This window comes from Ambystoma mexicanum, chromosome 11 (genome assembly GCF_040938575.1).
Source record: "Ambystoma mexicanum isolate Mex_15411 chromosome 11, UKY_AmexF1_1, whole genome shotgun sequence".
Taxonomy (NCBI): Eukaryota; Metazoa; Chordata; class Amphibia; order Caudata; family Ambystomatidae; genus Ambystoma; species Ambystoma mexicanum.
The window spans coordinates 760,897,605-760,910,045 of NC_090934.1; the positions used below are offsets into that span (position 1 = coordinate 760,897,605).

The 12,441-nt window shown below is 39.3% G+C and overlaps 1 protein-coding gene across 4 annotated transcripts in view; it reads left to right on the top strand.

Annotated features, from left to right (window-relative positions):
• SBF2 (SET binding factor 2) overlaps positions 1–12,441 on the top strand; it is a 2,983,421-nt gene that overhangs the window by 2,585,730 nt on the left and 385,250 nt on the right. For 2 of the 4 annotated variants that reach the window (XM_069623660.1, XM_069623662.1), the window contains 2 exons: positions 1,525–1,599; positions 3,336–3,517. In XM_069623660.1, coding sequence (XP_069479761.1) covers positions 1,525–1,599; positions 3,336–3,517 — 257 coding nt within the window. The remainder of the gene's footprint in view (positions 1–1,524; positions 1,600–3,335; positions 3,518–12,441) is intronic. The other 2 variants (XM_069623661.1, XM_069623663.1) reach the window with 1 other exon arrangement.

Consider the following 12,441-nt stretch of genomic DNA (forward strand, 5'->3'; position numbering starts at 1 on the left):
GTGCACCTGGCAGCTCTATCAGCCTACACCACCTCCCATAACAAGGTATCGTGGTGGAAAATACCAGTGGTTAAAGCTTTCATGGAAGGAGTAAAGAGACTTCATCCTCCAATTTCCAACCCACCACCAGGATGGGACCTGAACGTGGTGCTATCTAAACTCATGGGCCCGCCCTTCGAGCCCATGCATAAAAGTAGTCTCAAACATCTGACTTATAAAACAGCCTTCTTAGTAGCCATTACTTCTATAAGAAGGGTCAGTGAAATCCAGGCTCTGTCAGTGCAGGATCCCTTCTTTACTGTCCACAAGGACAAACTGGTTTTACGCACACACCCTAGGTTCTCACCTAAATTTATCTCTAAATTCCACGTAAACCAGTCCATCGAGCTTCCGGCTTTCTTCCAAAACCCACAAAGCTCGGCTGAGGTGAAACTACACACACTAGATGTGCGTAGGGCGGTCCTCTACTATGTAAACAAGACCAGACCGTTACGAAAAACAGATCAGCTGTTTGTCTCCGTAGCTACAGGCAGAGAGGGGGATCGCGTCTCTAAGGGTGCCATCTCTAAGTGGATTGTTAACTGTATCCAGCTGTGTTACTCACTCGCTGAAAAGACTCTGCCTTTCACGCCTAGGGCCCACTCTACAAGAGGTATTGGGGCCACTCTGGCTTTCATTGCAAATGTACCCCTTGACACCATTTGCAAAGCAGCTACTTGGAGCTCTATTCACACTTTTACTCAGCACTACTGCATTGACACTCATTCCAAGACAGATACACAAGTGGGACAAGCGGTTCTAAGACATTTATTTGCTCATGACCCTTCTCACACCCCACCTCCTTCTTCAGGTACTGCTCGCTAATCTGTGCACAGCATGTGATCTAAGCAGATTCCACAAGCCTCAGAAGGGATACATTACTCACCGTAATCGTATTTCTGATGCTTGTATCTGCTTAGATTCACATGCGACCCACCCTTCCTCCCCTCTGAGAGAAGGCGCATGGTTGCTTGTAGTCCTACCTTTCTACCTATCTGCTTGGATTATCTGTACTCACGCTACTCCTCATGCTACCTCATGTCAGGAAAAACACAATCTGGGGATCCTAGACGCGTGAGGGATCATGGGTACAGTGGACGTCACACTAGGGATAGTATTACTGGCACGCCCTGTGTCGACGCCCATTTTCGATTTTCGAAAAACAAACTGTAATACTCCGCAGCTTCCACTAGATGTCGGCCTATGCACAGCATGTGAATCTAAGCAGATACAAGCATCAGAAATACGATTACGGTGAGTAATGTATCCCATATATATATATATATATTTCATGGGGCCATGTGCAATGCATATGAGAGATTCGTACGTGCCATTGCGCTTCTCTGTAGGGTGGCGGTGGGCAAGGCATATTTCTGTGGTATTAAGAATTCTTACATGCTTTGCTCTTTCATGTTGGCTGTCACTGATCGGTCTCACTGCAATATACTATCCATTCTCTCATCCTCTTTTGCTCGACTCTGACAGTGCTTGGGTACAGAGATAGATTTTTTCCTCATTCAAATGCAAAATCAACAGCTAAGGGAAGCGCCCTCAATCAAGGTATTCCTATTTCCTGTCTCCTTTTCACCATGTTACCATCATTGCATGGACTATGTAAACCTCTGTGACCCCTCATTGCTGCATGTTGAGGAATCCCTTACCATGAGGCTGATTTTGGATGCTGATCCTGTTTAAGTACAAGGTTAATGCTGTTTGTGTCGACCCTTGCACTTTTAGTAAAACTGTAACTGGCAAGTATGTTGTTCTTACCCGTCTCACTTACTTTATTGAAATGAGGAAGGAAAGGCCCATCCTGCTCATTAAGAAGCGCCATGTTTGGAAGAATTAAGGGGCTGAAAGTGTAGGGCACTCCAAAGTATGATGTGTTTTGATCAGTTAGGGGAGTAATCCAATGACAATTACACAATTCATTCAGTCATGATGAATGGAAACCAGCCACTCTGTATAATGTACACTTGACAAGGATACTGTTAATAATAACAGTATGTGGTTGCCGAGAAGATCTTTGACATAGATGAAGGCCATGATCTACCTTCTGAGCAGGGAGCAGGTACTACTTATTAAGTCCATACTTATGAACTTTGGTGTGGTTGCCTGCCAAATGTACCCTTTGCGTTCCAAAAGTGGAAAAACTCCCTGCACTTTTAAAAATCCTGAGCAAATCTCTGGAAGGGTAAATGAAAAGATGTTATGTTGAAGTTGGCAGAAAATTGATTTATTAGAACAGTCTAGTAACATGATGTATGGCTGTTGTTAGTCAATTAAACCTAATGGGGATGGTGGTATTTATAGTGCCAGATAGAAGCGTGGCCCTTAAACAAGGGCTGTTGGACGTTAGCAACCACCTTGTCATTCTAGGCAGGATTGCTTTTAGCACCCTTGGAAACCAACTGGAGGGATACTAAATGTTTCTCCCCGGGAGCACAAAGCTTATTTTCTGAAAAACAAAAGTTACAAATAAGATGGCTGCCATTGACATTGCAAAGGGAACTTGCTCCTATTTCGATTTAGAAAGTGACAAGATTTATATAAAGGAAATGGCAGGACAAATGTATTGGTGGACCTTTTTTGGACAAATGAACCAAATAACTAAATTTCAAATGTTTTTAAATGGTAACACACCTACTATTGGCAAAACAAAAGAGTTTTGTTAACTAATATTTCTGTTCCAGTTGGACACAGAAATATGTAATTCTCCTTAATATGGGTACTTGACTTTAACGTACAGTCTCCTTAAACAGCCATCAAAGGGATCTCTCACTTTAGCAGTAATTTCATCTCCATGTTATCTAATTCATTTATGTATGATTGCATGAATTCAGTTATCAAACTTTCATTCATAAACATTCACGATTGACATTTTCCATCTTAGCCATTTCTTCATCAAACATTAGAAAAATGCTCTAGTGTCAGAGCTTTTATTGTCCTTTATTTTTAACGGTATTCGTGATGATCATGTTTCAGTCGTGGTTGTAATCATTGTAAATAAGTAAATACCTTGTGTTTAGTTGTCGATATTTACCTAGATTGACAAATGTAACCTCTGATTTGCATTAAAACACCCTGCATTTCAAGAAGTGGAAAAGTTGAATATTGCTCAGAAATTGGATTTACTGACTCTTAAATGATTCTTTGTACAAAAAGCTACCCTATATTATTCAGTAGATATGTTTCTTTGAGGATGGTAACTAGTTTAGTGTTTCTGTTCATATACATTTTAGCAGATTATGCTCTTCTAAAATAAGTTATTTTATTTTTATGACAACTTCATGCAGGCGTGTGGGCCAGTCTTCGTTCAAGCAATCGATTTATTAGCTCTCAGATTCCTCTTGATGTTGGGGCAAGATTGGCAGGAAGGGACCACCCATCATCTGTGACGGACAACTCTTCATTTCAAAACCACCTCCTGAAGCGCCAGGCTGCTCTTTACATTTTTGGGGAAAAATCTCAACTCAGGGTATGTATGTTTGGTGCTTTCACTAGCTACTGATGAATGCAAGATACAGTCATTACATTTGTGTTGGTGATGATAAATTCAATTGGCCCAATAGGGGACACATTAAACATGTACTGTGTTTTTCTTAGTTTTATTTAGGTTATGTTCCCAGTTGGGTGGTTTATGTGCATAGTGCTTTGGATATTTGGAAGATAAAAATGTTTCTTTGTAATCGCCAGAAGAAATCAAAACACAGCAATCACATTTCTCTGTACGAAAATATTTTTTTTCTCAACTAATTTCATTCAAATAGCCCATTCACATGACTGCCCTCCTGAAATAGGCTCAACATTCAGTCATCAAATAGAATAAGCTGACACATGTTTTGTGTATGTTGTTTACTCTTTTCAAGGCTTATCAATTGTTGTCTGAAAATTTTACTTTTTACCAGCATGCTTACTGTAAAGACAAATAAAAGGATAATGGAGCGTTTAAATATTGACATTATTAATGAATGTATGTTCCACAAAGAAACTAGGATAGCATGTTATGACTGCATTTACTTAGGGAAAATAGCTATCTGTGCCTAAGCTACATCTGAATACCTTAACAATTGAACCTGAAAAACAGTCCATTTTAACAATGACACTACAGAACTGACTTATAGGAATGGAAAAAAACATGCTGTGTCTATCTTGGAAAAGTGAATACATGTTTTAAATGCATTTTTTTAATTATAGGCATGCAACAGATACTGGAATCTGAAAAAAAAACTATGTATGGAATATATTTATTTTTGATGTCCAAATTTCAGAGACTGGGCTTTTAAGCAGTAATATTATAAATATCGGCCATAAAAATGGAAATGCTGTGCTGCTTTTTTTGCAAAACATAGTGCTGGGGCCAACGTAAAGTGGTGTGTCTGGGTCTCTGATATGCTGCTTGTGATTTTAAAATGTGTTCACATGATACTGATGGCCAAATATTAAATATCTAACAATATTAGCATCTCGTGTAGATTCCAAGTTAGAAATCAAAAGGGGTTGATCTTTTAACCAATGTTATTGCTTATTGTAAGTACAACAGTCAGCCCTGATATTTTTGCAGATTCGAGCATTATCAAGTCACAAGCCTATTGGTTTAAGACGTGAATAAGCATGCGTTAGTGAAGAAAGGCAGTAATTTTACAATCTGTATTTAGACCCTTGTGTAAAATTTTTAAATTGAAAATTAATTTACATACATTTTGTTTTTGAGTCCAGGTCCTCTGTCTAGAGATTGGATACCCGCCATGCACATGCTCAATGTTAACAAAACTTGATTTTTTATTTTCTTCTCCATGTTTTGAGGACAATGTTAGATGAAAAGTGAGCATTGATCACAGATTTCTGGCTTGAGTGTTCCTTTGTGTGTTTCCTTAACTGACAAATTGTGCACTCTATAATTTAAGTGGGACACAAATTCATATCCTTATATGTACAGTAATTGTTGCGTGGCAGATTGTTTAATGGTATTTAACTTAAGTGTCTGTTTGCAGGTGTCACAGGTACCACATTTGTTTTCTCGTAGATTGTGTGCATCTTGTACAAGTCCCTCTTGCATGTATGGAAACACTGTTTTGATTTTCTCTGACATATGATCTTAGTGTGCCACGAATGTGCTGCTCCACATAAAATGCCCATTTGGTGCTGCTGGTTATTCTTTGATCTTGCCCTTTGGTCTGCTCTCTTACAGCTCCCTCTTGGATTCTTCCAGTCTGCATGGTATTTTGGAATGCATCTTTTTCTCCTGTTCTCCCTGTTTTTGATGCTGCAGATTTTAAATGTTTATGTAGGACTCTTTTGATTCTTTTTTCTGATGTATAGGACCAGTCACCTTTGTTCCATCTGCATCATTTCATATATCTGGAGTATGAGGCCTCCCTCCCTTAAACCTTACTCGTGACCATGTATTTGGTGTTTCCTTCAACATTATGTTGCCTTTTGGGCTCCAGTGTCCAGTTCTGGCAACCATATTCCCTATGTTTGCATCGTATCCTGAACGGAGCCTTTTTCTGTGAGCAGGGAGAAGCCACAACATCCCTGGCACTAAACAAAAATATGGGCCCTGCCAATACTATCCCTTGTACGTGGCATCTAAAATCCACGAGAGGTGTGTTCAAAATCAGGTGAAGTGCTGCTGCTCCAGGCTTTCGTATCATAATGTGCACCCCATACCCACACTTTGTTTTTTGGACCACATACGCTTGGGGCATTCTAATTTACAATGGAAAAAAACAATTGGTCTTTAAACTGTTCATTTTTATTGGCGTCGTGCCTTGATATGTGTCTCTCTAAGTCTTTAGATTTCCAGAGCTGCCAAAATGTGACTCAAACAGGTATATAGTTGATCCATCGAAAACCATTCCATCGAATGCTATACCATCGAATTATAAGCATCAAAAAGTATGTCCATCGAAATGCCTTTCCATTGACTATAATTCGATGGTATATTCAAAACTAGGGTGAGGGTTGGGGGTTACGGTTGGGGCTGGGGTTAGATTAGGGTTTGTGTTTGGGTTAGGGGTTGGGCATGGGGGTTGGGTGGTTCTGGGGGGATAACCCCCAATATACAAAAAAACATTAAAACGTTACAAGGAGCTGTCCAGTGCCGAAATATCAGCACTGGACAGCTCCATGTAATATTTTAACGTTAAAAAAAATGCATTGAAATGCTATCTTTTACACGTAAAAGTGCATTTCCATTGAAACCAGTCCATTTATATTTTCGATCGACTGGTTTCGATGGAAAGGCACTTTTACATGTAAAAGATAGCCTGACGATGCTTTGGTAAACAATGCTTTTTTTCGATGGTGTAGCATTTCGAAACATTTTTTTTAATGAAATTACTAGGAACCTCGAACATTTTAATCACAGCGAATCCTTCAGCAATTTCTGCAATACCAATAGGGCTTTAACATTGCAACCTAACTTTGAGAGGAAAGTCCCCATGGATGTGTACTTACCACATGGCAGCATTTCTGTTGATTCTCAGAATCAATGGGGCGCACTCACCCAGAAACCTCTCCACTGTCCGTAACTGTTAGTCCCAGATCAGATTTCATTTGTACAGTTGGAGGCATCTTTTCCTCTTGTAGAAATACGGGCACACGTACACATCAAAGTTCTTATGGGCGCCCTAGTGATTCTCGGTCTAAGCAGAGCCATTAACCTTTCTCTGAAAATAAGGCTAGGTAGTATAGCAGTGATCCAAGGAGAAACCTAAAGAATCTTTTGGACTAAAGACTCCCCATTTCTTTGGTCCTGACGATCCTAGCACTGAATTGATCGCTATGGAATTGGAGTACTCTTTAGTTAGACTCCTGACTGCACCAGTAATATTCACTTGTTTCCATGTAAGACTGTTGTGGCTAGAGTTTAAACACATGAATGGCATTGATGGAAAAGTACACCCTTTTCCATTGTGTTGCTTTTCCCAATATCAGTGTTGTCTATATATTACTTAGTTTTCTCCCCAATACACTAAATAGGAAAGCATAGAACACTTGGAACGCAAGGATTTACTCACTCTCAGTTAGATTATAAAACTGCCACTTTTAACTCAAACATTACAAAATATGCAGAATTAGAAAAAAGGTTACATCACCATTGGCATCGTTTTTTTAAAACTTGTTTTCTTGTTTTTTGCATGTTAAAAATACAGTCAACGATCTCTCATCCACCCCCCAATGACCCACGGTGCCCCCAAGCGTCACATGAATTCACTACTTTTCTCATTGAGGATAAACAAATAGTTCTTCAGTTGTCCAAGTTCACATGCTGTGGCCTTATATCACAGAATTACCCCGGGTGGCCCAAATAAATCCCTCTCACATGAACGGGTGACGGGTCCACCAGGCTTATTGAGACCTTTTCATTTTAAGCAGCCTATAACTGTTTACCTTTGACATAGCAGTCTTGGTTCCTTGTATTCTCAGTTTCCCCAGTGCTTTGCCTGTGGCACATCAAGCAATTTCCTCGGAGGGAGTACAGTCTACCATTTCCATCCCTGTGTTGATCAATTGGATCGCTACTGTCCCCCCTCCTTTCCCCCTCCGGCATAGTTATGCACCACTTCATCCCTGCCAAGAACTTCACTGGACAACTTCCCAGAGAAACCCACACAACAGCAACGGACCAGGCAAGATGCGTCGACCTTCTCAGCCCAACAGAGGTTTGTGTCTCTCCCTGCCAGCCTAATCTGGTGCCCCCAAATTTGACAGCACTTTTCCTTAAGGTTCATTTGCTGACAGCACTCCACGAGCATCCAGCTGATACGCATGCAGAATATCATAACAAGTAAACCCATTGTGTTTCTAATGGGAGCTTTCTACTCCTGCAACTTTATAAGACAGAAACTCAGAACAATCCTTGAACACGGCTTGTTTTTCTAGTGAATGCAGACAGTATTCAGAACTCGCGTTGAAATTAGGCCTTCACTGAGGCTTGGAGTAAAATGTCCACTACACCCAGAATGTATTTCAAATGGCAAAGATATTACATTTTTTAATAGCGCTAAAACCATGTAACTAGTGTTATATGGACACTGTTTTAGTCATAGTGGCAAAACCTCATTTTTATTCCTTTGTTTTAAGGTTTGTGCCATAAAACATGTCTGTATCAGCCATTATTCTGTATGACAAATTGTTGAAATCCAATCTTTCTGATTCCAAAAGGTGTGTTTTTTTCCTTAGAGACAGTGCAGCTCTGTTTGCACCCTACTTTCATTCCAAGTCTGTGTGATTGAAGAAAGATGATTCTGCACCAAAGCCAGAATTGAGCTAAGGCTATCTGGATCCACTTGACTGTGGACCTTTCAGTAGTGGTGCAGAGCTCTTTTGGGAGGCGGAGATGGCCATAACCAGTGCCTTGTGCACTATAACACAGACCTGAGAAGGTCCATACACAGTTGGCTCAGATTTTAAATTGTGAAAACTTCAAGTTCTGACTCACTTTGGTGAGTCATAGTATGACTGACAACTTAGACCCACCACCAAAACCAATAAAAGTTATTTGGTGGCCTTTTGTAGTGCATGTGCCACTCAGCTATAAAGAGGCTCCCAAAAGTGCTCTGCCACTGTGAGTGAGCTAAAAGGGAGTCAACTGACTATAGCCCATAAATGCAGACATGCATAACTTATCCGGTGTTGATACCTACTGATGGCCTTCCTCTGATTACTTAAAATTTCCATATTGGCACAAACATATTTTGCCACTCCAATCTTTCCTGCATCTTGCTCTAATCTTGATGAAGGAACCATTTAAAATGTGGATGTAAAATGAGCTCTCTATTTCTATGATAATCACAGTAGAGTGTCAAAGCATTCTTGCAGCATGCGTCACTTACCGTGAGAATGCTCCTACTAAACGACGTTCTCTAGCATCAATCGATGGCACAATGGTTTGTTACATCTCTCAATGATGCCTGAGAGAGCAAACTATGGATATAGCTCTGCCCAAAGTGATGCTTTGCTATGGATCGTCCGTTAATAACTGGTGCCTAACGCTGACACCAAGATATAACTAAATACCTCATAGCCTGACTAACAAGACCCCCTAACAAGACCGCACACTCATCTACCACTCTGATAATCTAACACTGACCCCCAGGCATCACACATACACTTGAAGTCTGACTACCCTGCACCAACCATACTTGTCATTCAAGCTATGGTGTTGGCAGAAGCATCATTACTGGGTTCCCTTTACCTCTTTGTAAACTTTTCCCAGGGGGATATCCTCCCCAGGCAGTATATTCACATTTACTGTGACAGAGGTCAGTGCCATGAGGCCATGAAAATGACATACATTGCACGTCATAAATGTACCCTAAAATAAGAAGTGACATATCGGAGGGTATAAATCTACAAACAGATGCCATGTTGGTTGCACCAGAATAAAGCTTTGATGACTTCCACACAGATTTTCTATTGTGGAGACGATATATAATTTGAAAAAATAAAATTGGGGCAAAAGTGCTAAGCTTAAACCAACAAACGTAGTCTACAAACATTAGAAATAATAATGTTAAGTTAACTTAAACGTTATCAATACATTGAAAACGGTATTCTATTGAAATCAATGGGAACCCCTAACTCATCCTGTTTTTGTTTTGCAATATTTTGTTTTTCCTATAAACTTTTTTTTACAGTGAAGTGATGTAATGTGTTGTGTAAACATTTGTTTTTAATCAAAATGTTAGTGTTTCATTTATGTATGTTTATTACATTTGTGCTGCTTTGGTTAGTATTGACAGTTTGTCTTATTTACTGAATTTAATTAAGCACACATTGTACATGTTTGCATTTTTATGCACATTATAATGACTATGGTACTTAGTAGTACTAACTTTGTTAATTATAAATGTGTATATATTGACATTTGCTGAAGTGAATGTTACTATGTTTTTACTGTACATGATATTTTAATAGGTTTTGAGCAGTTTAGTGTATGTTTTATTTTTACGTTCTGTTTATTTACTAAATTATACATTTGCAATGATTACATGTAGTTTAATTTTTTCTATATATAAAGTATGATATGGAAATGTTTATGTATATTGTTATTGTAAATATATGATTAATATACTTTTTGTATTTAAAAATGTGTATTTGATTTTATATAATTTCACTTTTTAGAGGACCTATGCTTGTGTACATTAGAATTTAAGTTTGTTATATAGTAATTTTCCATTGCAAAATCATTGTATGCTTTGTTTTAAAATAAATTGTAGGTGTATGTTCTACTTTCACATTGTATACAATTACTTGTTTCTATGTGTAAAGTGTTTTATTATTTCATTACAATATTGTAGGCTTCCAAGTTTGTGGGTGAGCTAAGTCTATCATGATATTTGTTTTTAATATAATATAGTATAGGTTTTCATTTATTGATAAAGCTTATCATGTGGTTACCTTAACATTATTATTTTTAGTTAAGTTTTTATTGGTTTAACTTTAACTCTTTGTTAAAAAAAAAAAAGAATTCAAATAATTTCTACTTTTTTACAGTTGCAGGATTGCTTTTGGTTTGTAGTGAGCGTTTATACTTGGTTTCACAGTTGAATGTTGTTGGGAAGGAACTACGGTCCTCCTGCACCCCCAAGCACTTAAGAATTAGGCAAGAATTCTTTTGACTTCTTTTTTGTGCAGAGGAGGGGCACTGGGAAGGCTTTTTCATGCAAATATAATCACATACACAGACATGGGCAGACACTAAAGAAGGCAGTTATTGTTTAAATATAAAGCACAATTCACTATTAGCTGAATACATTTGTAATGACGGATGCTAGGCAAATGTAAAATCTTAAGAGGAGTTGAGCTCTTGCCCAGCACGAATGTGGCCTGTGCTAAAAATGGACTACAGGCATTGCTGTGGTGTTCGCTAGCTAGCCCTGGCAGAGCACACGTGACTCACCAGCTGTTTACTGTCTGTCAAGAGTCTCTGCAGGCTAAAAATGGATTTTACATGCTCTGTGCGACAAACTGCAGAATTATGAAAATAAGGTTTAAAGGAGATTACAGGACCAGATAAAAATAAAAACATGAGTAGAGTGAGTGAAATATGGAGCAAATCATTTTATATATAAATGTTCATGGGTAGCAAAATGAAGGAAAGCGTGAGCTACAGTGTATTCTTGCATCAGCTAGCAAAATGTAAAGTAGCATGTTCTGATAGAAATCGCTAACAATGAAGAAAGAACGACTTTGGAGCATCCCTTGTAAGGAAGAAGGGTGGTTTGGGATGAAGCCATGGCCGTATACAGTGACACAACTGAAGCAAGCCACGAGTATATAAACCCCTGCCTAGCGTCACTGTGGCAGGAGAAAGGAACGGATGAGGGACAGAAGAAGACTGTTCAGGGAGCAGAGTTCTTTGCTACCATCCTCATTTTTGTAAGAATAAACTTGTTATCCTTGCTAGATAGACTCTTGGCCTTACTTCCCTAGAGGGGTGTATTTATTCTGGTGTGAGCGTAATTAGGAACACCCTTATAATTAGGGACACAATTACAATGTGTAGTGATACACAGTCAGTGATGGCACCTTAACGTTATTCACACTCTTTCAACCTGAACTCTTGATTAATAAAGTCATTTTTATCTGCAATTTCAGTGCTTTTTTGGTGTTTAGCTTGTGAGTGTATGTAGGAAAAGTGTTTGCTGTATGACTGTACTAGTTTATGAAATATGAGCCATATGCTTTACATTTACTACATTTTGGCAATAGTTTTCATACATGTACCTGTACATTTCGTATAGAAGCTGTACACTGATTTTAAGTGTTTGTCGTAATGGCATAACAGCATGTGGTGTGTGTGTTGTAAGAGCGTGTGTGCTAAGTGTGTATGTGGTGTGTGTTGTAGGATTGTGTGTCGGAAGAGTGTGTGCTGTATGAGCAATGTCATTCAGCATGTGTAATAGGAGCCATGCCGCAGGTGTGCGTGTCATAGGCGCAGGTGTCGTAGGCGCACGATTTGGAGGAACGCGTGTTGTAGCAGCGCTTGTCACTGGTTTGTGTCATAGGAGAATGTGTTGGATGAATATGTAAGAGGGTGTAATGCAGGAGCTCATGTTGTAAGAGCGCCTGCCGTTGGAGCACATTTCATAGTTATAAAAGTGGAATATTACAGGTTCAGTGAGGTGGGGGAAAAAGTAGACTATTACAGCTACAGTGAGGTGGGGTAATGGGTGTGGCCGAAGAAAATGGGTACTGGATTACTTTTAAGGAACAGAATAGTGCAACATGGAAAGTGGGCACAGCCAAAGTCTGTGGCCACTGGCCATGGCCAAAGGCCATGGCTAGTGTGCCCAAAAAAACCTAGTGGTGTGGCCAAGGGTGAGGGCCATGGCCATTGGGCATGTTTAGGAAACATTTTGGAGCATTATGTAGATGGGCCATGGCTGA